Source organism: Kogia breviceps, chromosome 8 (assembly GCF_026419965.1).
Source record: "Kogia breviceps isolate mKogBre1 chromosome 8, mKogBre1 haplotype 1, whole genome shotgun sequence".
NCBI lineage: Eukaryota > Metazoa > Chordata > Mammalia > Artiodactyla > Physeteridae > Kogia > Kogia breviceps.
Window position 1 is genome coordinate 96,337,135 of NC_081317.1, and position 27,661 is coordinate 96,364,795.

At 45.1% G+C, this 27,661-nt stretch overlaps 1 protein-coding gene across 2 annotated transcripts in view; it reads right to left on the reverse strand.

The window, feature by feature from the left end:
* Nucleotides 1–2,023: 2,023 nt before the first annotated feature.
* The window catches only part of ROR2 (receptor tyrosine kinase like orphan receptor 2), a 213,976-nt gene continuing 188,338 nt past the window's right edge, over nucleotides 2,024–27,661 (reverse strand). The window contains exons 5-9 of one of the 2 annotated variants that reach the window (XM_059071036.2): nucleotides 14,101–14,228; nucleotides 10,055–10,369; nucleotides 8,592–8,837; nucleotides 5,530–5,732; nucleotides 2,024–4,076 (exon numbers count right to left, since the gene is read on the reverse strand). In XM_059071036.2, coding sequence (XP_058927019.1) covers nucleotides 2,631–4,076; nucleotides 5,530–5,732; nucleotides 8,592–8,837; nucleotides 10,055–10,369; nucleotides 14,101–14,228 — 2,338 coding nt within the window. In that variant the 3' untranslated portion in view covers nucleotides 2,024–2,630. The remainder of the gene's footprint in view (nucleotides 4,077–5,529; nucleotides 5,733–8,591; nucleotides 8,838–10,054; nucleotides 10,370–14,100; nucleotides 14,229–27,661) is intronic. The other variant, XR_010841625.1, reaches the window with a different exon arrangement.

Sequence of the window (27,661 nt, forward strand, 5' to 3'; positions counted from 1 at the left end):
ATGCGGCTGGGTAGAAGGTACGAGCGACATTTATCTGAATCATGCGGCTTAGCTCTAAAATCAGTTGTTCTGGAACATGCCAATTAAGTCACTTTTGTTCAACTGCATCAACTTTAAAGGCTCAATAATCTTCCTAAAGATGCATCAAGATTTTACAATTACAATGAGCTGTAAAAAACACGTGTTATTTCTAGCCAAAAAATCCCCCAAATCAAAACCTCCCCCAACTCTGCCAAAAAACCCTGTGTCTCTCTGCAGAATCTCTGATGCTCATTCTGAGGTTCTGTCCGTGGCCCCGAGCACGACGTTCAAGTCTCAGGGCCAAGTGATGGGAAACTGAAGTGGCCGCCCACCTCTCTGACTGCATCTGTAGAGGGAGCAGCCAAAGGGCTATTTCCCAGTTTTTACTCTTAGGTCTCGACTGAACAGTTAAACCATCAGGTGTACCAAATTAGAGATAAACTGAAGTTCCTCTTTCAGATCAGTGGAAATGAGAAGTAGCTCTGTGTAACCCTGAGTTCTTTGAATATGCAATCCAGACCACACTTGCCGGTAGAGGGGCTCCGAGGGGCTCCCAGTCATTCATGTTACTTCCTTCTACCGAGCAGGGAAGCGTCCCTCCTGATTTTAGGATATACGCTGAGACCTTTTATTTGTTTGTGTGTGTCAGCAGCATTATGCTAAAGCAGAGGAGCAAGGGGTGTACAAGATGACCTGACGTGCTGGAGAGCCAGGGAGCCCCAGCGGGCAGGATCCAATGATGCTGTGCTTAAGGGGCTTGCACCATCAGGACCCTCTGGGCTCTTGTTAGAAAATGTACTTTCTTGGTCCAACCGAGACTTGCCTGAGAGTGGGGAGGGCAGTGCTCATTTTGCAACAAGCCCTGCAAGATGTTCTCATGCAGGGTAAAGAACCAGTGCCTGCGATGTGAAGCGAATTCCTACCTGAGTCTTGCCTGGCCCAGGGTTGTGGACCTACTCCATTAAACACGGAAAACCAACCAGGCCATGCTGGGAGACAGGGAGCCGCCCGAGGGGCAGCAAAGGCCATTAGCTGGCTGGCAGAAGCATCTCCAGGACTCACCCAGCCCCTCCCATGACTGGAAGCCCTGGAGCCACTGACCCCACAGTTGACCCTGGTCCAGGTGTACCTGGACTCAGCTGGCCACGCTGCCAGCCAAGGAGGGGATGCAGGCAGCTCTGAGCAAGTGGTGAAGGAGGCCCAATCTCCTTCACTCTCTCCCCCTCCAGCCCTGCTCCAGGGCCTTGGGAAGAGCCAGACTCCAGGTCTAAAAATGGCAGGGGCTCTGGGACCTCAGGAGGAGAGAGGTTTAAAACAAAAGACCATCTTCACGTCATCTGCGGCTAATCCCTGCCACAGACCTTACCGAGAAAAGCAATGCAACTTGTTCCCATCATTCATCTGTCAACGTATATCCACATTCAAATGGAGTCGCTGGTCCTGGATGAGCCCCCTAAACCTCAGCCCAAATCATCACCGTTGGGCGTCTCCGTCATCCAGCACCTCCCGCTGCCTGATGTCCTCAGGACCTGCAGAGGGCAGACCGAACCTTCTGTGTTGCTTTATTGGATACACCAGGTGTGGGAGTTACAAGTGCGCTCTACCCCGTGTGTCAGACGCAGTGTGCCTGTGTGCCTCCTCTCATAGGAGCTCTGAAATGAACTGACCTCGCTTACATATGGTACAAACACAAGCAAACCAAAACACAATCAGGTGGCATCCCAATGTGGGTAACGTAAACAGTTAAATTACGAAGTCATTATTTTAAGCTCAAAATTCTTCAATGAAAATGGCATACAAAAGCCATATAAATTACATTTAAGGTCTGTACAGGATTCTAAAAAAAGAAAGAAAAAAAATAACAATACTGTGCTCTGTACAATATTGCCTCCTTTGTAACATTCCAAACCCCAAAAACGCTTTCCCTTGAATTCCAGAAACTGGGCAAAATACACATGCAGGATAATTAAAATCATTTCACAAAAGTACAAAACTGTGTGGGTTTCTTTTAAGGCACATTTCGTTTTAATACGGAACTCCCATTCCAGGAGCCCCTTTCTCATCAGACTCTGACAGGGGGCAGGCGGCCACGTCCTGTTCCCACTAATCTTTGGCGGCTGAAGGGAGACTGTTACTGGTGGACGGGGGTGGGGTGGGGGGGTAGCAGAGAGAAAAGCATCCTCCTCCATCCTCACGCAGCAGCCCAGTCGCTGGGCATCGCAAAGCCCGAGGTCCCACCTCACTGCCTTTTTGCAGGCCTGTTTTCCCAATGTTTGGAAATATTCAAACCCTATGCAACATGGAGGGAAGATGCTACCTAATTTCCTTCAAAGCACAGGCACTGCTCACGGCCGATTGACCTCCAGAGAAATGTAGGTGGCACTGGGGGTCACCATGAGTCCTGCTGGGTTACCACCCCTGCCCTGTCAGGAGCCATTGGCTACAAGACCCTCCAACCAAGCAGGTGGGCACGGCGCTGCTCCGTGTACGAGAGGACGACAGAGGAGGACTTCGCCCAGGGAGACTGCACTCCAGCCCACTGGTAGCCGGGGAGCGCTCCTCAGGGAGGCCCCAGTCTCCCCCACAATCGCCCCGTGGCCCTGCAGCCCTCAGGCTTCCAGCTGGACCTCAGACTCGTCCATCTGCAGAGTGTCATTGTCTCCCAGCAGCTCGGTCTCGGGGACGGAGCCGTCCTCCTCTTCCTCTGCTTCCTGCACGGGGCTCTGGGCCACATCTTCTGGGACATTCTGCGTGTCCTCAGTGCCCTCCGAGAGCAGGGCTGCCCTGTCTGCCACGGATGTGTTGGAGGGCGCGGTGGTGACGTACCCCGTGCTGGTGGAGCCGCTGCCGCTGTGGTGGGAGCCAGGCTTGGGCACCATCTGGGCGGGCACCTGCTGTGGGGCCATCTGCATCGGGATCTGGACCGGGTAAAAGTTGGGCAGGTAGGCCCCGTAGGCCGGCACGGGCTGGTACCCATTGACGGGGATGTAGAGCTGGGGAGGGGGCACCATGGGTCTGATCTGGCCCTTCATGGGGATGAACTGGGGCTGCGGGAAGGGCTGGGCCTTCTGCTTGGGGCCCCCGTAGCGGGTGTTGCTGATGTTGCTGACGGGGCTGGTACTCAGAGAGCTGGTCTGCGTGACGTTGCTGGCGCCTGAGGTCTGCCCCGAGCTGTTGTAGGTAGACAGGTTGCCCCAGGCCCGCAGCCGGCTGTGGATGTCCTTGAAGCGGGGCCGCCGGCTGGGGAACTCGTGCCAGCACTCGATCATCAGCGCGTACACCCAGGCAGGGCAGTCGTCGGGGCAGGGCAGCACCTGCCGGCTCCGGACCATCTCCACCACGTCCTGGTTGGAGTGGCCGCAGTAGGGCTGCAGGCCGTAGCTGAACACCTCCCACAGGACCACGCCGTAGGACCAGATGTCCGAGTCCACGGAGAACTTGCCGTACATGATGGCCTCGGGGGACATCCAGCGGATGGGCAGCAGCGCGCTCCCCATCAGCTTGTAGTAGTCGGCCGAGTACACTTCGCGGAAGAGCCCCAAGTCCGAGATCTTCACGGTCAGCTTGTCGTACACGAGGACGTTGCGGGTGGCCAGGTCCTTGTGGACCACGTGGTGGCTGGACAGGTACTCCATGCCCGCGGCAATCTGCGCCACCACGTGCACGAAGTCGGGCGGCTCCAGGGCGGACTTCACCGTGCGGTCGTCGTCTGTGCTGCCCACGTCCGAGTGCGGCGAGCGCATGACCAGGAACTCGTGCAGGTCGCCGTGAGAGCAGTAGCTGAAGATCATGCTGAGGGGCTGGTCCTTGGTCACCACGCCCAGCAGGCAGACAATGTTGGGGTGCTGCAGCCGTGCCCGCAGCAGGGCCTCATGCCGGAACTCCTCCCGAAGCGGCCCCTCCGCTTTGTCCTTCAGCGTCTTGATGGCCACAGCCTGGGTCTGCTCGCCCGGCGCCGGGCCGAACAGATGCCCTTTGTAGACCTTCCCGAACCGGTCCTCCCCGAGCTCCTCCATGAACCTCACCGTGGACAAGCTGATCTCCTTGAGTTTGGCCTGCCAAGAAGAAAAGCTCCGGTGAAACATTTCTGCCACCGAGACGCCAGGAGGCAGAGCTGAACAGCTGGGAGGGGATTCGGGTGGGGGGGTGGGCAGTCCTAGAGCCGCCCCCCCAAGCCTGGGCTTGCAGAGGACCCACAGGTCCCACCTGGCCCACCTCAGCCTGCCCTACACAATGCTCTCTGCTCTTAAATGTGCTCTGACACCACGAGGCTGCCTGAAACCTTCAACAGGGTCCCAACCAGGCTGCAAACAATGTCCCCACCCCAAAGATACCATTGCAGACTATATGTGTGAGGGTGTGTGTGTGTGTGTGTGTGTGTGTCTGTGTGTGTGTGTGCACACCTATTTACACACCCCAGCCATGCTGAACTCCGGCTGTCCCAGGTCACCCTCCCAGCTGTGTCCCCCACTGAGGGCCTTTCCGGATGTTCCCTGCTGTGCACCCACCAACAGACCCAGCCACCACTGTTCATCACAACAAGATGCAATGTCTATTTCCCTCGAACCCTGAGGTGTGCTTTCCCCAATCTGAGTCATTTGTAGAGTCCAGGCCAGCTGCTCTCCAGATGTGCCTCCAAGGGCCTGTTTTGCTGCTTCCTCTTGATTAGATTCTCCAGTGGATGCCACTTGACAGAAGCACCACACACGTAAAATCGATTTGAACCTTGCGTCTCTCAGCCTCTACAACTTCCCGTCCCTTCTGTGTGCCTGGCCCCTGTCCTCGGAGGCTCTCTGAACCCAAGGGAATCTGTGCTCTCACCTGCCAGCCCTTCACCCACAACAAACCCTCAGTGACTCCTGGCTACTGAGCTGAATGAGTCCACCCTCTCCCTCTTCATAGCCTGGATGGAAATGATTTTCCCCCAAAACTTTCAAGTAATATAAATGCCCCTTCACTGAAGCTAGGTGGGCTGGGAGAGACCTCCTCCTGTGATACATTTCAGTGTGTTCTCGCTATCCTAAGAACTCAGGTTGGGGGTGGTCTGCCCCCCTACCACCACTACAGGACTGCTGCTGTGTCCTTCCCTGTAAAACAAAACAAAACAAAACAAAGCAAAACCAACCCAACCCCAAACTGACCAGAAAACAGGTCATCCTCCCTTAAAAATACCATGTGGTGGGGGTGATCTGAGCCCTTCTTTTGTGTGTCCTCCTGTGGGGACAGCTGAAGCACAGCAAAGTGAGAACAACTCATTCGGACCCATGCTAAAATGGCTGGTCTCCGTCGAGGGAGAACAGTGAAGTCCAAACACACCTTCCATATACTCCCTAAGGACACAAACGTCCTGGTGTATCTTAGAGAAGAAACGGCAAAATGAAGGACAGTTTAAAAGACTTATGTGCTGTGTATCAAGCAAATTAAGAAACCTAGAATTGGAGGTAACCAATCTCCAGGTAGAGGTTAAGCCTGGGGGAGCTGCCGCTTTAAATACGGGGGCACAGAGACCTGCTTGTGCTGGTTGATGAGAGGCATTTCCACATCCTGGCTGGGTGAGGCCATCAGCTGCCGCCTCTGGGGCGTGGAGGAGGAAGACTTCTGTTTATTCCGGCACATGCAGACCAAGAAGAAAAGGCATGCGATGACCAGGGGGATGGCAATGCTCGGAACCAAGATGTACAGAATTCCCATCCTGCTGTTGTCTTGGGGGCCTGTGAACAGCAAGGCGTTCATGAGTTTTCTGAAAACATCCCTGTTTGCAACTCGAAGTTCTCCACCATCCCATTCCCATCTCCAACTAAAATATTGAAGCACAAGTAGATAATCAGGGTAAGTTTCACAAAGGGACAAAAATATAAACAAAACCTCAAAAAAAGTAATGTACCCCAAAACGCACATCCTGCTAAACATTTGTGAGACACAATCTAGAGCTGCCCACCACGGAAACAAAGAGGAATACAGAGCTCAAAAGATAAACGAACTCTAAAGGTCTTACAGTAGTAAACACCACCATCACATTCCCTTCTAATTTGAATACCTTTGGAAATAGGTGCTCTGACTTTTCATCTTTACTAAACTCGATGAAACACATGGGACAGGCTTGTCCTCAGTGAAGGAAATGGGATACTGGCATTAGAAATGATCCTTTCCTTCATTCAACATTTTAGGGTTTTCCACATTTTTGTACAATGAACCCATATTCTTTTAAGACAATAATGTAAAATGCATTTGATTTAAAAGAGCACCGGTAGCCAATGAGTTTGACCCGACAATTTGCAGTAGGGGCAGAACAATTCTTGAAAAACAATGGTAAGATGTACAAACAGTCTGAGGCTTCCAAGTGTTTTTCCTTCATTTTTTTTCCACGGTGACGAGCAACGCTCTGTCTCCCCCTACAGGATTTACAGAAAAGCACAGAGGGCCCCAGGCTGCAAGGCTAAAGCAGGGCCAGGAACCCTGTGGGCAGTGCTGCCCTCTGAGGGAGAGTTGAGGCTTCTGCTCTGTGATGTGGGAGGCAAGTCCTCCAAAAGACCCCTCTCCCCACAACAGTTTTCACCTTAACCTTGTGAATAATCACGTGGGACTTGGGCCTCCCTATGACCAGTGGGTAATGAGTTTTCCATGTGAAAGCAAACAAGTGACTTCTGGTCCATGTGGTCCCCACAGGAGCTAATTCAGTTCTAAAAATACCACTACCACCACCATAGTAAAGAAGCTTTGTCCCAAAGCCAGTCTTGCCCCCCAGCCTCCAAAAGAAGATAAAAATCAAATACAAGCACACACACACAACTATCCTGACTCCACCCTGGAGGCCGATATTTTAGAAGACTCAGGGCATTCTGGGTCATTTTTCATGATTAGGGCTAAGGGGAGATTCCAGGACCCTCAGGCCAAGGTGAGAGATGTGACCACCATCCATTACCTTTAAAAAATCACCAACAGAACATATGCTTATTAATAATTCTATTGACAGCATTAGAGAAAAGTGAATGTTCCTAATAACTAATTTCACCAAAGGCTATACTATTGTTAATAGGTTGGTATTCACTTAATTTTTTATGTATATATTTAAGTTGAACACGAAATAACCAATATTCAACTAATTTGACATATAGAGAAGCAGCAGTTTCATATAATTTTTAAAAATAGAATTTTAAATGGAATCACATCATCCATGTTTTCCTGCTCCTGGTTTTGTGGCAGAATAATATATCTCGGGCCACGTTCCTCAAAGAACAGACAGCACTAGGCGCTCGGCAAGAGCTGCACCCTGTCCCATGGTACGGATGTACTTCAGTTATCATCCAACCCCTTGCTGGTAAACCATTACTCTGTTTGTCATTTAGCTGTTAAAAGTGATTCTGCAACAAATATCCTTGCATTTCTGCCCTTTAAGTGCAACTATTTCTGCAATATAAGATTCCTATGGCATTGCGAGGTCAAAGAACGTACATATTTTTCTTTATGATTCGATTCATTTTTAATTACAAAAATAAAAACTGCTCATTGTAAAAACATCTTATGTATTAACATATCTGCAGGCCATGGGAAATCACTGCTGAAAGTATGATGTTTATCTTTGCAAAGCTTCTTCCATGAAATACAGGTGCATATGTGTGCTCACTCACATACCCTTCACTCATTTTGTTTCTTTTATCAGAAAGAAAGAAGGAAGGAAGGGAGGAAGGAAGGAAAGTGAGAGAGAAAGGAAAGGGAAGGGATGGAGATGAGGAGGATGAAAGAAAGACAGAGAGACAGAGAGAAGAACAGGAAGAAAGAGAAACCAAAAAAACGTAACACAGCTATTGCCCTACAGCTTGCTTCTTTCCCTTAACAGGTCAATATGAACATCTTTCCTTGCAGGAAAGTTTTTTCAACTGTAGCATTCCATTGAATAACTAGACTATCATCTAATTACCTAACTCTTCATTCTTAAAATTTATTCCTGCACAGAGATAATGATGTCTGTAAAATTTGCAACCATGAACTACAAACTTTTCTCCTAGTCATAATTTAAGACAGAAATCCCAGGGAGAACAGTTAAGAGATTTAAGTTCTATTTTCTCCTCACTCTGCTAAGTCTCTGTGTAAAAGCTGAGCAAAGTGTGAGGCGAGGGAGGGCGAGCTGGAGGCCTTGTGACCCAGCTACAGATGCTGGTCTGAAAAGCTGGTTGTAACTGTAACGGGAAGCACTTTCCACTAATAGTGGGAAATGCACGACAATGTTCACTGGGAAACAAGAGGCCAAACTGAATATCCCAGGACCACACATGGAAAGAGGCCTGACAGAAGGGCCCCCAAATGTCAACAGTAGTCTCTGCTGAGTGACAAAATTAGAGGTGATTTGCCCATTCTTCTTCAGACTTTTCTATACTTTAAAACGTCCGATAATGACCAAATACTCCTTTTACAACCAGCAACAGCTTTATGTAAAGCAAATAATCATGGTGGTGAAACTCGGTGTAGGCAGGGGGCTCCCAGAGCTATCTATCAGCCTCCCGGTTCCACATCATCACAAAGTACACCCCACAGTCAACACTTTAAAAAAAAAAGAGAGAGAGAATACATACTACAAGAGGGTACGTCACACAGTTCCATGCGTACGTTTTTATTCTGCGTGAAGCACCAGGGGCCTTCCATCTGCCCTCCAGGGTTCCGGCAGTAGGCGTGCCCTCCTCCGAGCTCGGGGAAGTCGGCGCTGGTCAGGTGGTGGCTGTGAGGATGCTGCAGGGCCCACGGCTGGCACTGGTGTCCCGACTTGGTGGTGCTTGCCGTTCCTCTGTAATCCGTGCCTGAGCCATTGTAGCACTGATGGTCTGAGAGAGAAGATGCGTCAGGAGGCCCGAAAATTAAGAGGAAGCCGCCCTCCTCTGGGGGTCCAGGGAGCGCCCTTCTTCAACTATTCCAAAAAGGAACAACAAAGCCACTCTGCCTGGATGTACCCACACTGAAATTTCCAAAAGACCAAAGAGTCTGACATCACTTCCAAGGAAAGCAGCATTAGACGTAATGACTGAATACAGTCCCAAGCCCACAAATTAAATGGGCGGGGGCACCAGCTACATATATGGGGAAGATAACTGGTCAGAAGTTATTCTATGGCCCTAAAACACCTTTGGACTCACCAGGCACCCCCATTCCACAAGGACGATGTCAACCCCAGCCTCACGTTCGCTTGCACTAGAAGCAAAACCAAACGACGCAGGAGGGAAGAGAAACTCCCAGGCCTGGCCTCCCAGCCTCAGTGAGGACGCGTCTCCGCCTCCTGTGCGCAGAGTCCCAGGCTCACTCCACTCCGGGGTGGGGGGGACCCAGGGCCTCTCTGAGCCACACCTGGGGTGTGTGTTTGTTGAACACCGGTTACACCTTGCTTGCCGTGTGCAGGCACTGTTCTAAGAGCTTTCTAAATACTAATTCATTTAATCTACATTCCAGCTGCTGAGGTCAGTAGTTATTATCCCCGTGTAATACGAGGAAACTGGTATTTAAGCAACTTGCCTGAGGTCCCATGGAGTCAGCCTGGCAACCAGGACTTGGACGGTGCAGTGGGTCTGTAGACCAGGCTCTGACCGCCCTGGTGAGGAGCCCTGCCGCCCTCGGGAACCCTGGCCTCGCCAAGGAAGTGAGTATCTCCCAGGCCTGAGAGGGAGGCGACCTCTTCCCTGGGTCCCCTCCCCTCAAGGAGGGCCACAATCCTAGTCAGCTGCTGAGAGATGCTTGTGCACCACAAGGCAGTCTTGGAAGCGGACCCTGCCTCCCCCAAAGCTCCTCACAGCTTTGGCGGCAGGCGCAGAAATTCCTCCCATCTTAGAGAAGCCAAGTTTGTGGCTCATCGGGGTAAAGTGACTTACTGGGGACCCACAAGCAGGCAGGGCCAGGAGGGCTGTGCAATTGGACCTGGACAACGGCGAGTCCCCACCCCGCCACTGCCCTGCCGGAATGGGGGCCGGTCTGTGAGACTTCCCCGGATGGAATGGGGTCCCCAGGCTCTTAAGAGGCAGGACCCCGGCCTAGGGGGCGGGCACAGACTCACAGCGGCCCAGCCTCTCGGCCGGGATGCCGATGCGCATGCAGTTGGCGGCGTCCGGGCTCTCGGGCATGGGCAACACCTCGCACTTGGGCAGCTGCAGCCGCATGAGGATGAGCGGGTTGGAGCGCGCAATCGTGTACTCCTGGCGGCACAGGTCGCTCTCCAGCACCTCGCACTCGTCCCGGCACAGCTCGCGCGGCTTGGGCGCCCGGGAGCGCGCGTCGCACAGCGGGAACACGAAGTGGCAGAAGGACGGGATGGCGAACTGCGAGCACTGGTCCGACAGGTGCGTGGAGGTGCCGATCATGGTGAAGGCAGCTGCGGAGGCGGCGAGGCCGGCGTTAGGGTGGGCGGGGCCCTGCGTGGGACCAACCCCTGCCCGGGGCCCATGGTCCCACCTCCTGCCCAGGGCCCCCTAACCCTGCCCGGCGCCCGTGGCCCCCATCTCATCCGCGCCCCGCCTTGTCTTCTGCCAGCCGCGAGAGGCTCTCACAAGAGCAGGGCCCCAGGGATCACATAGGCCGCCCAGGTTTGCACCAGACAAAGAAGGTCCCTGGTGCCAGGACTTCATTTATAAACGTCAAAAGCGAGACAAGAAAGAAAGAAAACTCGGCCCCAGATCTCATCCACCTAGATGCTATTTCCATGACAGGAAGATTCTGTTATCAGACCCAAAGCCACTTGCTGAGGTCCTGCTATGGACTGGCTGTGCAAGCACATGGCGGTAGGTAAAGCTGTGGGCTGAGTGGCTTCTAGAAGGAGGGATTGAAGTAGAGGCACAAGGGCCAAACCTTGGTCTTCCTGACATCTCAGGGCCTGTGAGAAGAGGGGAGGCCTGGCCAGGGAGCAGATGACCCAGGGGATGGAGACAGTGTGCCAGAAAGACGAGTGATCCACCCTGTGACGTGCAGCCCAAGGAGGGGTAAGATGACAAATGGAGGTGCAGGGGAGTCCCTCAGGTGGAGTCTGGGGAGAGCCAAGAAACTGCTGGAGGAGGTTCTAAGTGGGGAGAGGGGCAGGGCTTTGTGATAAAGGAGAGCAGAGAAGCAGGCTCTCGCAGGAGAGTCTGGAGCCAGGGTGAGCTGGCTTGCTTTTTAGGGGCAAGACGTCACAAGATGGAGCCTGATGCGAAGAACCTGACACCTGATGTGGAGAAGGGAAGGGGTGGGAGCTGCAGATACAAAGTAGGTGAAGGGGAGCAGAGTTGCCAGTGGCAGTAGGGAAGGCGTGCACTCCAGGCGCTCTCCTCAGGGCTGTGGCAGTCAGGGTTCAAAGGAAAGCATTAGCTGCCCCATACATGCCCACGCCAGAAGGCCCACCCCACTCTGACCTATGAAGGACCTGCTTATAAGGATCTGATCTTGGACAGCTGGAGAAAAAGCGGCGCCTCTGCCTACACACCCTGCTGAGATGGGGAGGAGGAAACCAGAGAGGTTGGAATTTAGTTCCTGGGACACCCCAGCTCCACCCATGACTTGTAGTGCCATGACCAGTGTGGCCAGCAGGTGGCGCTGCTGGCACCCATTCCGCACACCGCCCCCCCCGCCCCCCCACCAACCCCAAGGACCCACCAGCCACCCATGGCAGGCACTGGGTTAGATGAGCTGGCATGGGAGCCCAGTTCTGGCCCTGCCCTGTCATTTCCTACAGGGCTGTGAGTCACTCAGTCCTTTCTGGGCCTGGGTCTTTATATGTCAAGTGATCTGTCGAGGCCACACTATGGGGAATGAAAGCCCACATGGAGCCAATAAAATAGCACGTGAGGTGAATGGTCCACGAGGGTCTGGTAACAGGCTGTGTCCATGCGCTGCACGCAGCGCTGGGTTCCGGGCACTCTGCAGTGTGCTGCTCACATCATCCTTAGTCCTCTGGTCCCCTCTGGACAATATTAACATTGAGAAATGGAGAGGTAAGAGGTTAAGGTGCAGGGTCTCTTGGAGTTAGCTGAAAAACCAAGTTTGAACCCAGTTCAGCCCCATCACGTGAGCTGGCAACTGACTACCAAGAGGGTTGTTGCCAGTGTTGGCCTTGACCCCCAGGCAGGGAAAGAGCTAAGAAAGCCAAACATAGCATTGCTTTTGGGGTACCAAGTGACAGGATGTCAAGGCCGACCCTTTTAGGATTTCTCCTATCCCGGCCCCAGAAAGTATCATGTGAGGGCTTATTTCTGAAAGATGGTTCTAGGCACCGAGGAGGTCAAACCATCATGTCCCCGCTTTTGTTTACACCCAGCACATCCTTCTGACGGCTCTGGGGCCCATTCCTGGGAAGCTTCCAGAGTCCCTGGAATGAGTTCTGACAAGCACTCTCTCCAAACAGACTATCTCCACAACCAATGCAGTCTCTAAACCTCAAGTCAGTCAGTCTAGAGCAACTTCACATTTATTTTTCCAAAAATACACAAATGTAGAGAACCCTCATTCTAAACTTGTACCTAAACACTACTATAAAAATGAGTCTGCTTCGACATCTGATTTGTTAATCCTTTAAACAATTCCTGAAGAAATAATTGAGAGACAATCTTTTGCCTTGAATCAGTGTTTGCCAATTACTGGGATATAAAATTAATTCTGGAGTCTGCGGGTAGCATTTTAAAAGATGATTAGAATGGAACAGAGGATGTCAGAGTGCATGGTTCGCATTAAGGCTGGAACCAACTTTTTTCTTTAATGAAATAAAACTGAAGAGAAAAATCACAGTGCACTCACTGCCTTTGTTCAGGGCAAATGTTGTTTCCTGTAACCCATTTCAGTTCTATGAAGTAGATGTATATGTAGACTAAGTCACGATGCAAAATATACTTTTTATTGATACTGTATGTTGTGGTCAGAAAGTTTCAGAAGTTCTGCTTTAAATGGCATAAGAAGCTTTTCCAATGAGAGATACCAACAATTTCAAAAGATTCTCCCATTAGACCAAGAAAGCACCTTCCAAGATCTCCAGGCCCCATTACTGCCCTTCCATTCTCACTGGACACCTGGCCCTGTCCTCAGGGGGCTCTGTAACCATGGGCCAGGCAGGCCCCTCTGTGACCATGACCTTAGACCCTCTAGACTGTGGGTGAAATACAAAGGCAGGGTTGACCTGAACTTAGAAGGACATCAGTGTCACCTATGTGAGTTTCTATCTGGGGACTTCCTTTGTGCCCTTACCAGGGCAGTGCTTTGCCAGCCCCTCCACAAATCCCTCCAGAATCACCGGAAGCCCCACATCACAGGTTGGCCAGGGTCAAGAACCACTGTGCAGAGGATGTAGTTCAACTGGGACACCTGCCATCTTCACAAGATCCTCCTTGTTCCTTATAGAGTCTGGAGAGAAAACGTTAGGGCTTGTGGGGAGAGCAGAGAGAGACAGAGGGGGGCTTTTTGGGGCCTTGGTCTAATTCATTTTCTCACTTCTCAAGGGCTTTCCCCCAGGAAGTCCTTGACATCAATGTGAGGACTAACAACCAACCAGAGACAGTAACTTCTAAAACAACGAACGAGTAGCTTCACTCCTAAATGATCTGCTCCATTTCTCACACAACGGAGCAGGTACCCAAAGACCTGGCTTTGCCTGGAAACCGGGGGCCTAAGGGGGTCTGAGTTCACTGCAGTGTCCCCAGGCACAGCCGATGGCCTGGAACCTCTGTCCCCAACAGCTAAAATCAGGCCCGGGTACCGTTTAATCAAGCGTAACTCCAAGAAGGCACAAGAGTCAGGAAAAGTAGAACCAGGAGTGAATGTGGCAGGTGCCGGCCTGGCCACACGGTGAGGACAAGACAATGCAGGGCTTTCGGACCCACGTAGTTGACTTAATTCAGTGTGTTGGTACATTCTAAGCAGACCGTACTTGCTAATTTTCATATTCAAATGGGAACATTTTAGGATAAACCGCGGTGGTCATCGCAACTGCTTGTGAAAAAGGCCTCTGACTTTCTCTTGCAGGAGGCAGGGACTCACTGTCCAAGGTCATAACCAACAAAACACCCAAGTGGGACTGAAAACACACCAGCGTGGCGACAGGCAGCTGTGTGCTCACTGTCTCAGAACAAAGGTCTGTGCTCCTACCTGTGATTCGGTTTTCGATCTCCCCCTGCATCTGGAGAGAGTCCACATAAATGGTCCGGTTTCCAATGAAACGCGCACAGGCGATTCCCCGGTAAGGCTGGCAGAATCCATCCTCGTGGTAGTCGTCTCTGGTAACAACACATGGTCTGTAAGTGCACTGGAAGGTGTCAAATATCCCCGATTGTTTTCTTTTCTTTTTAAATTCAGCATCTGATGATCTAGCCATCTTGTCCCTTGGCATTTACCCAAATGAATTGAAAGCTTCTGTCCACACAAAAACTTGCATATGCACGTTTATAGCAGCTTAATCCATAACTGCCAAAACTTGGAAGCAACCAAAATGCCCACAGTGAATGGATAAACTGTAGTACAAAGTAATATTACTCAGCACTGAAAAGAAATGAGCTATCAAGAAAAGACATGAGAAGACACAGAGGAAACTTAAATGCACATTACTAAGTGAAAGAAGCCAATCTGAAAAGGCTGCATGCATACTGTATGATCCCAACTTTATGACATTCTAGAAAAAGCAAAATTATGCAGCAGTAAAAAGATCAGTGAATGCCAAAGGGTGGGGGGAGGGTCGGTGAACAGGAGAACAGACATTTTTAGCACAGTGCAACTACTCTTTATGATACTATAATGGCAGAAACATGTCACTATACGTTTGTGCAAACCCAGAGAATATGCAACACCAAGAATGAACTGCAATGTAAACTATAGATTTCAGCTAATAATAACATATCAACATAGGCTCCCTAACTATAACAAATGCACCACACTGACATAAAATGTTACTGATAGGGGAAACTGTATGTACAGATGTGGGGAACCGGTACATGATATCTCTCTGTACTTTCTGTTCAATTTTTCTGTAAGCCTAAAATTGCTCTAAATATAAAGTCTATTAACTTAAAAAAAAATCCAGCATCTTTAGGGTCGGGGGGGAGTGGAACAAAGGAAGTTGAGTATGAAAGACGGATTATAAATGTGAAGTGTACACATGGGTGGGTACGTGTTCATGCCTATGTTCAAATACATGCAGAATATTAACGATTAACATGTTTCATCGTAGTCTTAAACTACATCAGAAACACTACACCCCTATTAACTTCCATTGTTTGCAAGCGAAGCTTTTATGAAAATGATGTTCATTCAGAAACTGTGTTCTACCGTTAAACTGTAGGAGAGAATTCTTTGAAACAGAGGAAAGCAATAGAGAGGATTCCGAAAAGTCAGGCAGGGCCTCAAAGAGTTTGTACAGCGAGATGTGCTTATTACACCACAGAGGAGTGGTGACCTTGCCACTGCTCCATAGTGCACACCACATGTATAAATACGGGGGACAGAGAGGGAGACTCTCAAAAGCACAGCCCTTCCACTTGCCCTGCAGTCCAACCTTACCCCCAGCCTGTAGGAAACAGCCTGCACATGTCCTCTTGGAGTCTGTGCTAAATTATTCTCGGTAAAACCTGTTAGTCCTGCCTTTGGCCAATAAAATCAGTCATTCTAAGCACCTAGGTACTTTTTAAAGTGGCCCTGAGGATGCTCCATGGAGACAGTAAAAGTGGGCCAAAGCACATATATTAGGGCTGCCGTCTGGGGGGGAGCAAAGGGGAGAGGCTGGGAGCTCCCAGGACAAACTTCGGCAAGTGCCTCAGGCCTGTAATTAAGTCACTTGTTAAGTCTGCTACCTGCCATAAGCCTAACACTTGTCATCCACCTTACATTGATTTGGACAATCCCCAAACGAAATCTGAGTTGTGTCCAATTTAACCAAATGGACTTTAAGAATCCATGTCTTAGCTTTCTCACAAATGTAAAGTCTGAACGGTCGTAACAGTGGAGACAAAGGGTCTGGCAGGACACAGTCTCTTCAGCCGCCTCTGGCTCTCTCCCTCCTCTGCTGTCTTCTCAGCCCCTGAAGAAAATTTCTTTTTCAAAGAAAAGAACCTGGAGCCATAAATAATCTAAAACAGGAGATTCTGGTGTCAGTAAGAGCCGGATGCCCTTTCTCTCAAGCTCACCGGCCATTATTTCTCTGGGTCAAGGATTCCTTAAATATCGTTTAAATAAGCAAGCACATGTGCTAACAATACACACCCAACCCACCCCTCTCTCACCCTTTGTGAGCTGGAGTTAACTGCTGATTAAACTAAAACCAATGTTACACTTGCCAAATACACAAACACAAGTGCAAGTCAACTCTGCCCGGATGTGTGAGCTCTGTGTCCCTGTTTGCAGGCTGGGTTTAGGTCACTTGCCTCCTATGCCAGGAAAAGCACGAAGATGTGCATGTTCTTATTAACGTCAGCCCACCTAGGGTATGAGATTTGATTCAGTTAGTCCCTGGGTGACCCCCACAAGAGCAAGCAATTTCTCTTCTCTGCCTCAAGAGTCAAGGAATAGAAAGCCTAGTCCCTCACTGTGGGCTTCTCCCTGGCCACTGGTCAGGTGCCCACAGGATGGGGGAGCAAACAAGGGTGCAGGAAAGACATGCTGAGAAGCGGCTCAAGGCCATCACATCGTGTTCACAGCTTACTCATCTCAGTGGGCTTATAATCTGAATTTTAAAGAATGTCCAAAAATGCAAACAGAAATGGTTGGACAATGACATCTTTCAGGTTTCTGAATTTTGAGCAAACAAGTGGGAATTACTTTTCAGTTTCAAATAGAATTATGTCTTATTTTCACCTGGCATTGTTTAGGACCTCTGAAGAGTGACAGCGCTGGAGTAAGTCTGTAAAACTGGTCACTCAGAGACTAAAGAAAAGTGCTGACACAGAAGCTGCCTTCTATAAAATCCTTTAAACCACACAAGTGAAACAAGCATGCTCACCAAATCTCAGAACATCAATGTGACAGAAACTCAATTTTGGAAATCTCCTCCATTCCTAATGCTGCCAGGCACTAATAACACAGATGAAGAAGTAACTTGAATACCAACAAGTTCATGGTAAAGGAGGAGAGAGAGAGAGAGAGAGAGAGAGAGAGAGAGAGAGAGTTAACTACAATTATCGGGAGAAAACAGCAATGGAAAATGAGTAGGAGATTGGGAGGAAACAGAAAAAGGAGCCATCATATTGTGATAGAAAGGGCTTCTTCACAAATGGCTGAGGAGATTGTGGGGCCAGTAAGCACCTTCCCTGCAATGTTACCTGCTAAAAACAAAAACTGGTTTGAAGAAAACCTTAGAAAAATTCCTTGGTATAAATAATGAATAACCTTTAAAGGAAAGTAGGCTCCTTTGAGGTTGAAAAGTAATCAATACCAAAACTCAAATGTAGTTACACATTGTGTAGGAAGGTAACATTTTCCCCAAACAGATTTTTGTTAAAAGTGGTTAAACCATTTCATAATTATTATTCTTATTATGAGAGGGTCTGCCTGCAATAAACAGGCTTTCTGCTTGAGTGCAGCAGAGGAAGCAACAGCTTCAACAAAAAGTGATAAACTCCATAAGCTTCAGGTGACCTGCCAGTAATGTAAGAAGCTTCAGTAACAAAACACTCTTCAGAGGAAGTTAACAAAACCTACAGTATAAACCACAAAGTATGGTGTACAGTAAATGTACAAATGACTGGTGTACAATAAAAAAATTACTAGGCATGTAAAGAAACAGGGAAATATAACCCATGGTCAAGAGAAATAAACCCAGATGTTAGACTTTGAAGACCAGTACTTTAAGGAACTATAAGTATGGTAAACAATGCACAGAAGAAACTATAATGAAGATATGGGTGATTGCAGGAGAGATGGAAACTGTAAAAGAATCTACTGGAAGAACTAAAACATAGAATCTCCAATAAAATATTCATGGTATGATATTAACAACAGATTGGATAAAACTAGGAAAAAAAATTGGTAAACTTGACCAGTCAATGGAAAATTTCCAAACTGAAACAAAGAGAGACAAGAAGATTTACCAAATATTAAATAGAGCCTTAGTAAGCCATAGGAAAGTACAGAGGGTCTAACTTATGTACAATCAAATCCCAAGAGGAGGGGAGAGATGCACGGAGTTGGGAAAAAGGTTTGAAGAAATCATGGCCAAAATTTTCCCAAATTTCATTAAAATACAGTAACACACCAACCAAGGAAGATCAGTGAAAAGCAAGCAGAATAAATACAAAAGAAACCACACCTGCTGATGTCACAATCAACTTGCTAAAAACCTAGGATAAATAGAAAAGGGTGAGATAAAAAATAATGGCTGACTCGTCATCAGAAACAAAGCAAAACAGAAGACAAGGGAATGACAGCTTCAAGGCACTAGGAGAGAAAATGAGATATGAACCTGGATTCCATACTCAGCAAAAACTTCTTTCAAATAAAAGGGCCTATTAAGCAAAAAGACATAACATGAATGCACCTAATGTCAGAGCTTCAAAATATATAAACAAGAATTGACAGAACTAGAGAACAAAACAGAAAAATCCATAATTATAGTTGGAAATTTTAATACCTGACTCTCAGCAATTAACTGAACTAAACAAAAAAATTAGTGAAGAAACAACAGAAACATTAACCACTCCCTTGACCCAATGGACATCTGTAGAACAATATACCCAACAAGAGAGCATACACGTGTCAGTGTACATGGCACGTTCACCCAGACAGACCATATGCTCTCCATAAAATAACTCACAATATGTTAAAAAATTGAAACCATAAATTTCTGATCACACAAAATTAAATTAGAAATCAATAACAAAAATATATTTAGAAACTCTCGAACTATTTGGAAATTAAATAGCACACTTCTAAATAACCTTTGGGCTCAAAAAATAAAATGCAAGAAGAATTAAATGGTATTTTAAATTGAATGAGAATATATAACATATGAAAAATGAAAACAGGATACCCCAAATCGTGGAATGAAGCTAAAAGAGTAATTAAGAGAGAACTTTATATCTTTAAATGCTTAAGTTAGATGAGATTTTACACCTTAAAAAGTTGTAAAAAGAGTGTCAAGTTAAACCTGAAGTAATTAGAAAAAAAATATTAATGATGAGAGCAGAAATCAATAAAATAGAAAACAAACAATAAAAAAATCAATAAAGCCAAAAGTTGATTCTTCAAAAAATTAACCAAATTGCTAACACCTAGAAAAAAATGATTTAAAAAAGAGAAAACACACATTACCAATATCAGGAATGCACAAGGGGACTCACCAAAGACTCTATAGATGTTAAAGATAATAAATGAACATAGATATATATATCCAACAACTCATAAAAAATGACAAATGACAATATACCAAAATTAGTACAAATAGGAATAAAACCTCAGAATAGCCCTAAATCTCTTAGAGAACTTGGAGTTGTAGTCAAAAACCTTCCCATGATTAAAACTCCAGCCCAAAATAATAGAAACTGGTGAATTCTGTCTAATACTTAAGGAAGAAACATCAGCAATTTTACACAAACTCTTTCAGAAAATAAAGGAGTAAGAGATACTTTCTAGTTCATTTTATGAGGCAAACATAAACTTGATATAAAAAGCTGACAAGTCTGTTCTATAGACATTATAAGCCAATATGCCCCCTGATCAAAAGGGCAACATGCACCACTAAACAACAGCAAACTGGACCCAGCAAAATAAAAAGACAATATAGAAATGAGTAATGGACCAAACTGGGTCAACCCAGGAGTATAAAGTTACTTTAGCATTTAAAAACCAATCACTGAAAATACAGAGCTAAAGAGACAAACCATGTAATAATCTCAGTTACTATTAAAAAAAAAAAAGCAATTGACAAAACCAACACTCATTCATTATCAAAACTTTCAACAAAGAAAATAACTGTCAACCTAATAAAAAGGGCATCTATGAGAAACCTACAATGAGTTTCTTACTTAATGGTGAAATAAGGAACATTTTCCCCATAGATATAGAAACAAGACAAAGATATCTGCTCTTACCTCTTCTACCCAACATCGCCATGGAAGTCCTAACCATTACAATAAGGAGATAGATAGATAAATGGCTTACAGATTAGAAAGGAAGAAATAAAACTGTCTTCACTCATAGATATCATAATTTACATAGAGAATTCTAATGAATGTATTAAAAAATTACAAAAATTAATATGGATTTAGTAAAGCCACAAGATAAGGACAATATAATCAATTATATTTTTATATTTGAGCACCAATTAGCAAATGAAAATTTTAAAAATATCATTTACAACAATATTAAAAATACACAGAGGAGTAGTCAAATTCATAGAAAGTAGAATGGTGGTTGTCAAGGGCTGGGGATGCAAAGAATGGGACATTACTGTTTAATGGATACAGAGTTTCAGTTTGGGAAGATGAACGTGTTCTGGAGAGGGATGTGGTGATGACTGCACAACAATGTGATTGTGCTTAATACCTTTTAATACCTCTATGGTTAAAATACTTAGAAATAAATCTAATATGTACAAGACTTCCGCACTTCAAACTTTGAAACACTGCAGACAGAAAACCCAAATAAATAGAAATACATACCATGTTCATAGATTGGAATATTCAATAGTTTAAAGAAGTCAATGTTCCCAAAGTGCAATATCACCCCATCAAAATCCTAGCAGGATTTCCCCGCAAATTACCTTTTACTACAAAAAGAAAAATAACTGTATAATGAGAAAACAGACCTTAACCAAATGAGAAAAATTAACGTCACCAATAAGGGGCAAACTGACATCATGTACCTCCAGATGTGATACCCTGAGAAGGAAATAATCACTTACATTATTTCAGTCAAAAATGCATAACCAGATTCTAATCATGAGTAAACATCAGCCAAACTCAAATTTAGAGATATTCTACACAATAACCATTCTGCATTTACCAAAAATCTTAGTGTCATGAAAGGTCCAAGAACTGTTGCAGAGTAAAGGGGACTAAAGCAACATGGTGAGGAGCTGTGCCCAGGGACAGGGGGATCTAAAAAGCATTACTGGGACAATGAAAGAAGTTGGAGTATGAATGGCAATTCAAAGACATATATCCTGAAGTTGAAGCTGTTATTCTGTAAGGAAACACTGTTGGTCTCAGGGAATATACACTGAAGTGTTAAAGGGCAAAGGGGTGTAATTAATGCAACCTACTCTCATATGGTTCAGAAAACAATAATAGTTGCAAACAGGCATAGAGGGAATGATAAGTCAAATATGGCAGAATGACAAAAAAATTGGTAAACCTGGGTAAAGACATATATATGGGATTACTTATTACTATTCCTGTGACTTTTTTATAAATCTGAAGTTATTTCAAAATCAAAAGTTAAAAACATCCCAGTACACACTGTGGTAGAAACTGACAAACAATCTAGAATTTAAATGGAAATGCAAAAGTACTAGAGTAGCCAAAACAATCATGAAAGAGAAGAAGAATGATGGAAGATTTACACCCCTTGATTTTAAGACTTACTGTAATATTGCAGTTATTAAGACAATGTGGTATTGGAGTGTAAGGATAGATCAGTAGAACATAACAGAATTCCAAAATATATCTTCACATGTAGTCGAGTGATTTTCAATAAAGGCACTAACGCATTCAAGGGAGACAGAACAGTCTTTTCAAAAATGATGCTGGAAAAACTGGATATTTGTATGGAAAAAAATGAACTTAAATGTATTAACTCACACCATATACAAAAATTGTTCTGAAGATGGATCATAGACCTAAACATAAAAGCTAAAATTAAAATGCTTATAGAAGGAGAATACCTTTATAGTACTGAGGTAGGCAAAAGCAAAGATTTCTTAGACATGATGCATAAAAGAAAAAATGATAAATTAGATTTACCAAAATTAAAATTTCCTGATCATCAAAAGACAGCATTAAGAGAATTAAAAAGGCAAACCACAAGCTGGCAGAAAACACCTTATAATATCTGACAGAGAAATTGTATACAGAAAATATAAAGAACTCCCATAACTCAATAGGAAGACAAACAACACAGTAAAAATTGGACAAAAGGCCTAACAGATACTTCACAAAAGTGTGTCCTTAGAAGATGGCCCCATTTTTAGTGACTGAAGAAATGTAATTAAAACAGCATGAATCATCATGATGCAAGACACTAGAATGGCTACAATTAAATGACTGACAATATCAAATGTTGGTATGGATGTGGAGCAACTGGAACTCTCATACGTTGCTGGTGGCAGTATAAAATGGAAAGATCACTTTGGGGAAGAATTTGGCAATTTCTTACACAGTTTATATATACACATACCACCTGACTGAGCAATCTTACACCTAGGATTTATTCTAGAAAAATGAAAACATGTTCCCCCAAATTAAATATTCATAGCAGTCTATTTATAATTGCTCCAAATTGGAAGCCCAAATGTCCATCAACACATAATACATTGTAGTATCTTCATACAACAGAATAATTGTCATCAATAAAAAGGAATAAACCACAGAAAGTATTTTTCAGATATTATATTTTGTAAAAGAATCCAGACATGAGTCTCCCAGGAAAATGTAAGTGGCAAAAGGCAGGAGTTTTTAGTTTTTGTCTGTTTCATTCATTGTTGGACCCCCAATAACTTGAACAGGGCCTGGCACATAGCTGGCCCTCAATATAAATTTGTTAAATAAATGAATAAACGAATGAATGATTTCCTGGAACATCAGACATCATACTTTATTCCTCTCTACATTTTTTTTTTTTTGCGGTACGCGGACCTCTCACTGTCATGGCCTCTTCCGTTGCGGAGAACAGGCTCTGGACGCGCAGGCTCAGCAGCCATGGCTCACAGGACCAGCCACTCCGCAGCATGTGGGATCTTCCCAGACCGGGGCACGAACCTGTGTCCCCTGCATCGGCAGGCGGACTCTCAACCACTGCGCCACCAGGGAAGCCCTCCTCTCTACTTTTGAGATGAAATATTCCTGCATGCAATTATACTGATGTCATATTTGATGTGGCAAAAATGTGAATGGAGCAAATTCATTTATAAAACCAACACTAACATTCATGTCATAAAAACCCAAGTCAGCAAAACCTTTTAGAAACACTGGCTTTTGCAACAGCCATCTCTAAGGCTAGGATCACATGAGACAGCCAGAGGCAGAGAAACAGTGTCTCCAACACTAATAGTTCATTGGCAAGTAAATGTTATTCTCTTCTGTCATGTTCAGGGGGCTGGTCCCTCTCACATCAACCTTGGAAGACTGGTGACTTTGGGTGAATTTGGAGATTGGTGTGTAAAAAGCTCTCATTCATGTTTAATAAATAGGGCATCACAGCTGATACATGAGTTCAACTGAAAACAAAAAGACTTAGTGGGAGCATTAAATGTGCTGCTACCATCAAGTGCTAGTGTTATCATTACTGCTAAAGCACAAACGTTTTCATTTGTGTCACTATATGATCTGAATGAGAAAGAATGTGTGTGTAGTCTCTAATTACTTTAACTATGACTGTGTTTAGCCACTTATCGCCTGTATCATATAATCTTAAAATGCATTAAGTTTCTATCTTTTATTCAAGTTCTGCACTATGGGATTTAAGGGGAGTTACTTTTCCAGAAAAAAGAACCTATCACAACAAGAAGTCATGGAGAAAAAATTACGTTGGCTTCTCTCCTCCTTCCAACTCAATTTCATTAGGTTGGTGGTTTAATGAATTTAACATCAAATGCTAAATGTTAGCCTTTTGTCTGAGTTAATTTACTTTTACCAACTTGTCAGTAAGGCAGCTTGGTTTCTCCTGAAGTCACTCTTAATTACTGGCTAGTCAGTTGGCAGCTTCAGGGTTTTTTTTAAATAGTGCTATTTTCCTATAATTAGGATAAAGTTTGAACTAGGCTTATGACAATTTCCCAAAGAGCAATGGAAGGAGTTGGAGGTAGAAGATGGCCGAGTTCCATTTAGACATGCAAATTGTGAGGTGCCTGTGAGTCATCCACCTGGAGACGCCCACCATGGGGCTGAACTGGGGGGCCTGGAGATGGGGAGATAAGTCAGACTTGGAAGTGGAGATGTCAGGGTCATGAGCTTATGGGTGGAGAAGGGCTGAAACCTTGGAATTACCTGCAAGTCGTGAAGCAAGAAGGGCTCAGACATGGCCTCAAGGAAAGTGATTTCCCAGCGGCCAATAATTAACGTAACTTTTAACTGCCCCCAAAACAACACATTTTCCTTTAAGCAGACGTTTGTTGAAGCACATTATGAGTGCATTTACTTGTGAGCCATCAGGATAGCCTAGGACAACCAACACAGGAAACATGGAAGCCCTGATGCTCACGCTTCAGGGAGCACCCCGACCCCTTCACCCGACTTTGGTACCACCAGGCTACCCCACCAGTGTACGTATGTGTCTATCATTGTGAAAATAAACCACTTTTTAAAAGAGTAGCTAGAAATGATACCCATACATGAAATGTGAGACACACAGCCTCACATTAATCCCCTCGCATTACCAAAACTGCTACCTGAGTAAGCTATAATCACCCTGTCTTTGAACCTATGTCTGTGGAGAGACAGCCTGTCCCTGAAGCTTTTGTTCTCCATACACACACCCTCCTCCTCACCCCACCTTCAAATGGATGGAAGGAAAAACAATGTTTTAATGGTAATAAATCCCTTAACCTCTGAGGATTTCCACCCTACCCCCCACCTCCTTCAATACACACAAACTGATATCCACCAACACTGCTGGTGAAGCCCTGTGTGGATGTGTGAGGGCAGCGGCCAGAGGAAGAGAGCAAAGAGCCTGGAGGGGATGAGTCATCACAATCATCCCTGTTCACGGCTCAGAACCAATCTCGGCGTGTCCCCATGCTGACATGCTATACACAGGGATCCACCAGGGCTGTGTGATTATTCACTGTTTCAACTCTCCATTTGCAGGTACAGGATATACCACCAGACCAACAATGAAAGAGCTTTAACTGCTGTGCATTTTCTCAGGAAATGGCCCAAGAGGAGAGTCACAGTATTAGATAAGCTAGTGATATTCCAGAGACAAAAACAGAGAACTTGTGGGTAATTCTGTTTTAAACCCACTGATGTTCCTTCTTTTTGTCTTTGTTCTGGTCAACTTCTAGAGATATCATAAAGGAGGTGAAGGTGAGTCTGCCAAAACATAATTACAGTCAATGGGGAGAAAAAAATCACAACAGTCAATGGGGAGAAAAAAATGACAACCGTCAATGGGCTGGTGCCTTAGGCTATGAAGTATCTGAACAAAGCGGGTCATCTGCCAACAGAAAGTTAGCAGATCAATTCAACATAATATTAAAAGAATATCTCACCCTGACCAAGTGGATTTCAGTCTAGAACCGTGAAGCTACCCAGTAATAGGAACTCTATTACATACTGTAATATTAATATGTTGAAAGGAGAAAACTACACAATCACCTCTGTATCTGAAACAGTAACTGTAAAAATCAAACTTCTATGCAATTCCAATAAAAATACAAACTGATAAAATTCATATGGAAGAATAAAAGATAACAGTCAAGATAATTTAGAAAAATGGTATAGTAATAAGGTAGCTGTATTAGCCAGCTCAGGCTGCCATAACAAATACCACAGACTGGAGGGCTTAAACAACAGACATTGACTTCTCACAGTTCTGGAGGTTAAGTTCAATATCAAAGTGCAACCGTATTTAGTTCCCAGCTTTCAGACGGCCACCTTCTCGCTGTGTCCCCACATGGCAGAAAGGAGAGACAGCAATCTCTGATGTATCTTCTTCTTCTTATAGGGACACCAACCCTATCAGATCAGGTACCCACCCTTAAGACCTTATTTAACCTTAATTACCTACTTAAAGACCCTATCTTCAATACAGTCCCATGAAGGGGGGTTAAAGCTTCAATATCTGAATTTGGTGGGGGGCACAATTTAATCCATAGCAATAAGCGAAAATATTTCTCTACATATAGCAAGATATGTTACAAAGGTATACTGTTAGAATATTGTGGTATTTATTCCAGGCACAAAAGTTACTAGAACAGAATAGAGAGCCTAGAAGCAGATCCGCATGTATAGAAATTTCACAGATGACAGAAGTGACATTAAATTTAATGATTATAGATGGGGCTATTCATTAGATGATGCCAAGGCACTAGGCCATTGAGATAGGAAAACATTACAGTAGAACCCTAGCTGAATCCAGCATAAATATCAATTCTAGATGGAGTAGAAACTGTGTAAAAATTATATCTAGAATATATTTTTTTTAACTCTCGCAAAAAAAAGAAAACAACTTTTGCAAATCAAAATGAAAAAGACAAACGTCCTAATGAAAAATGGACAAAATACAGTCGACTCTGGTTACCTGTGACAGTCATTTTCTATAAAGTTGCCACAAACACTGAATTAGCAAATATTGAGCTATTGTTCCTAAGGCAAATAAAGAGATACTTTTCTGCAAGTCTGTGGTCATAACATTTTCATCAACCAATCAATACATAACACCTTGTTTTATGTGTGTTTCTGTTTAAAGATGTCTTATTTAATGTGGTTGGTGATTCATTAATAATAAGCTTGGGGCCAACAGCACTGTAACTCATGCTTGAATGAAGCTTATCTAAGGTATTTCCTCCACAAGGCACATCACAGCCTTCTGGTGCTTAGGAACATAAGACAGCACTTCAGCACTGTGCGTGGGGCCATTCTAAACAGCAAAATCACCAGCGAAAAGCACAGAATATAAACAGACCCAGAAAAGGACACTTGTGCACAGCAGGAGAGCTGAAACAAGACAGCAGACCTCAGCTGGGAATGCATGCACTGGGCAACTCAAATTTTTCACTGTTCCGTGCATATCCATGAGTGACCATGGAAACATCCTGAGTATTGATTTGGGGGTTACAAAGAAATTTTACTGAGTAAGAAAATTTGCAAGTATTGAGTCTAAAAATAAGAATGGACTGTATTTGAACTGGCAATCCAATGGTTATTAAACCAATACAAATATGTTCAACTTCACTGTTTACTGGTGAAATCTAATGTAAAATTACTATAACTTACAATTGACACACAAGATATTGGCAAAAGTTTGAGTTCTGATAATACCACGTGCTGGAAAACATAGGGAAATAAGAACTCATGCTTTGCTGGTGGGACTATGAACTCCTTTATCACTTTGGAGGGCAATCTGACCATACATGGTAGAGATGGGAAGTGAATACCTGCAATTCCACTCCCAGACTTCTATTGCTGGAGGACTCTCGCCCACTGGGACCATTAGACATGGAAAGATGTTTACATAAGATGGTCTGCATCAGTGAAAACAACTAACCTTCACTGAGTAGACACATGGACAATTAAAGTGAGATTGACTCACAGAATGGAGTATTGTTTATTTGTTAAAATGAACTTAACCTACATGTATTAACCTGGACTTCCAGATTGGCAAACCCCCCTCCTCACCCACCTCTAAAAAAACCTGCACTTATATGCTATTTACAAGAAACCTACATAAAACAGAACACAAAAAGGTTGAGGGAAAAGTGGGACAGGAATAGTAAAACAGCTTTCTAGCAAATGCAAATAAAAAGAAAGTAGGTGGAGCAATATTATTGCTAGGCAAAATCGAATTCAAG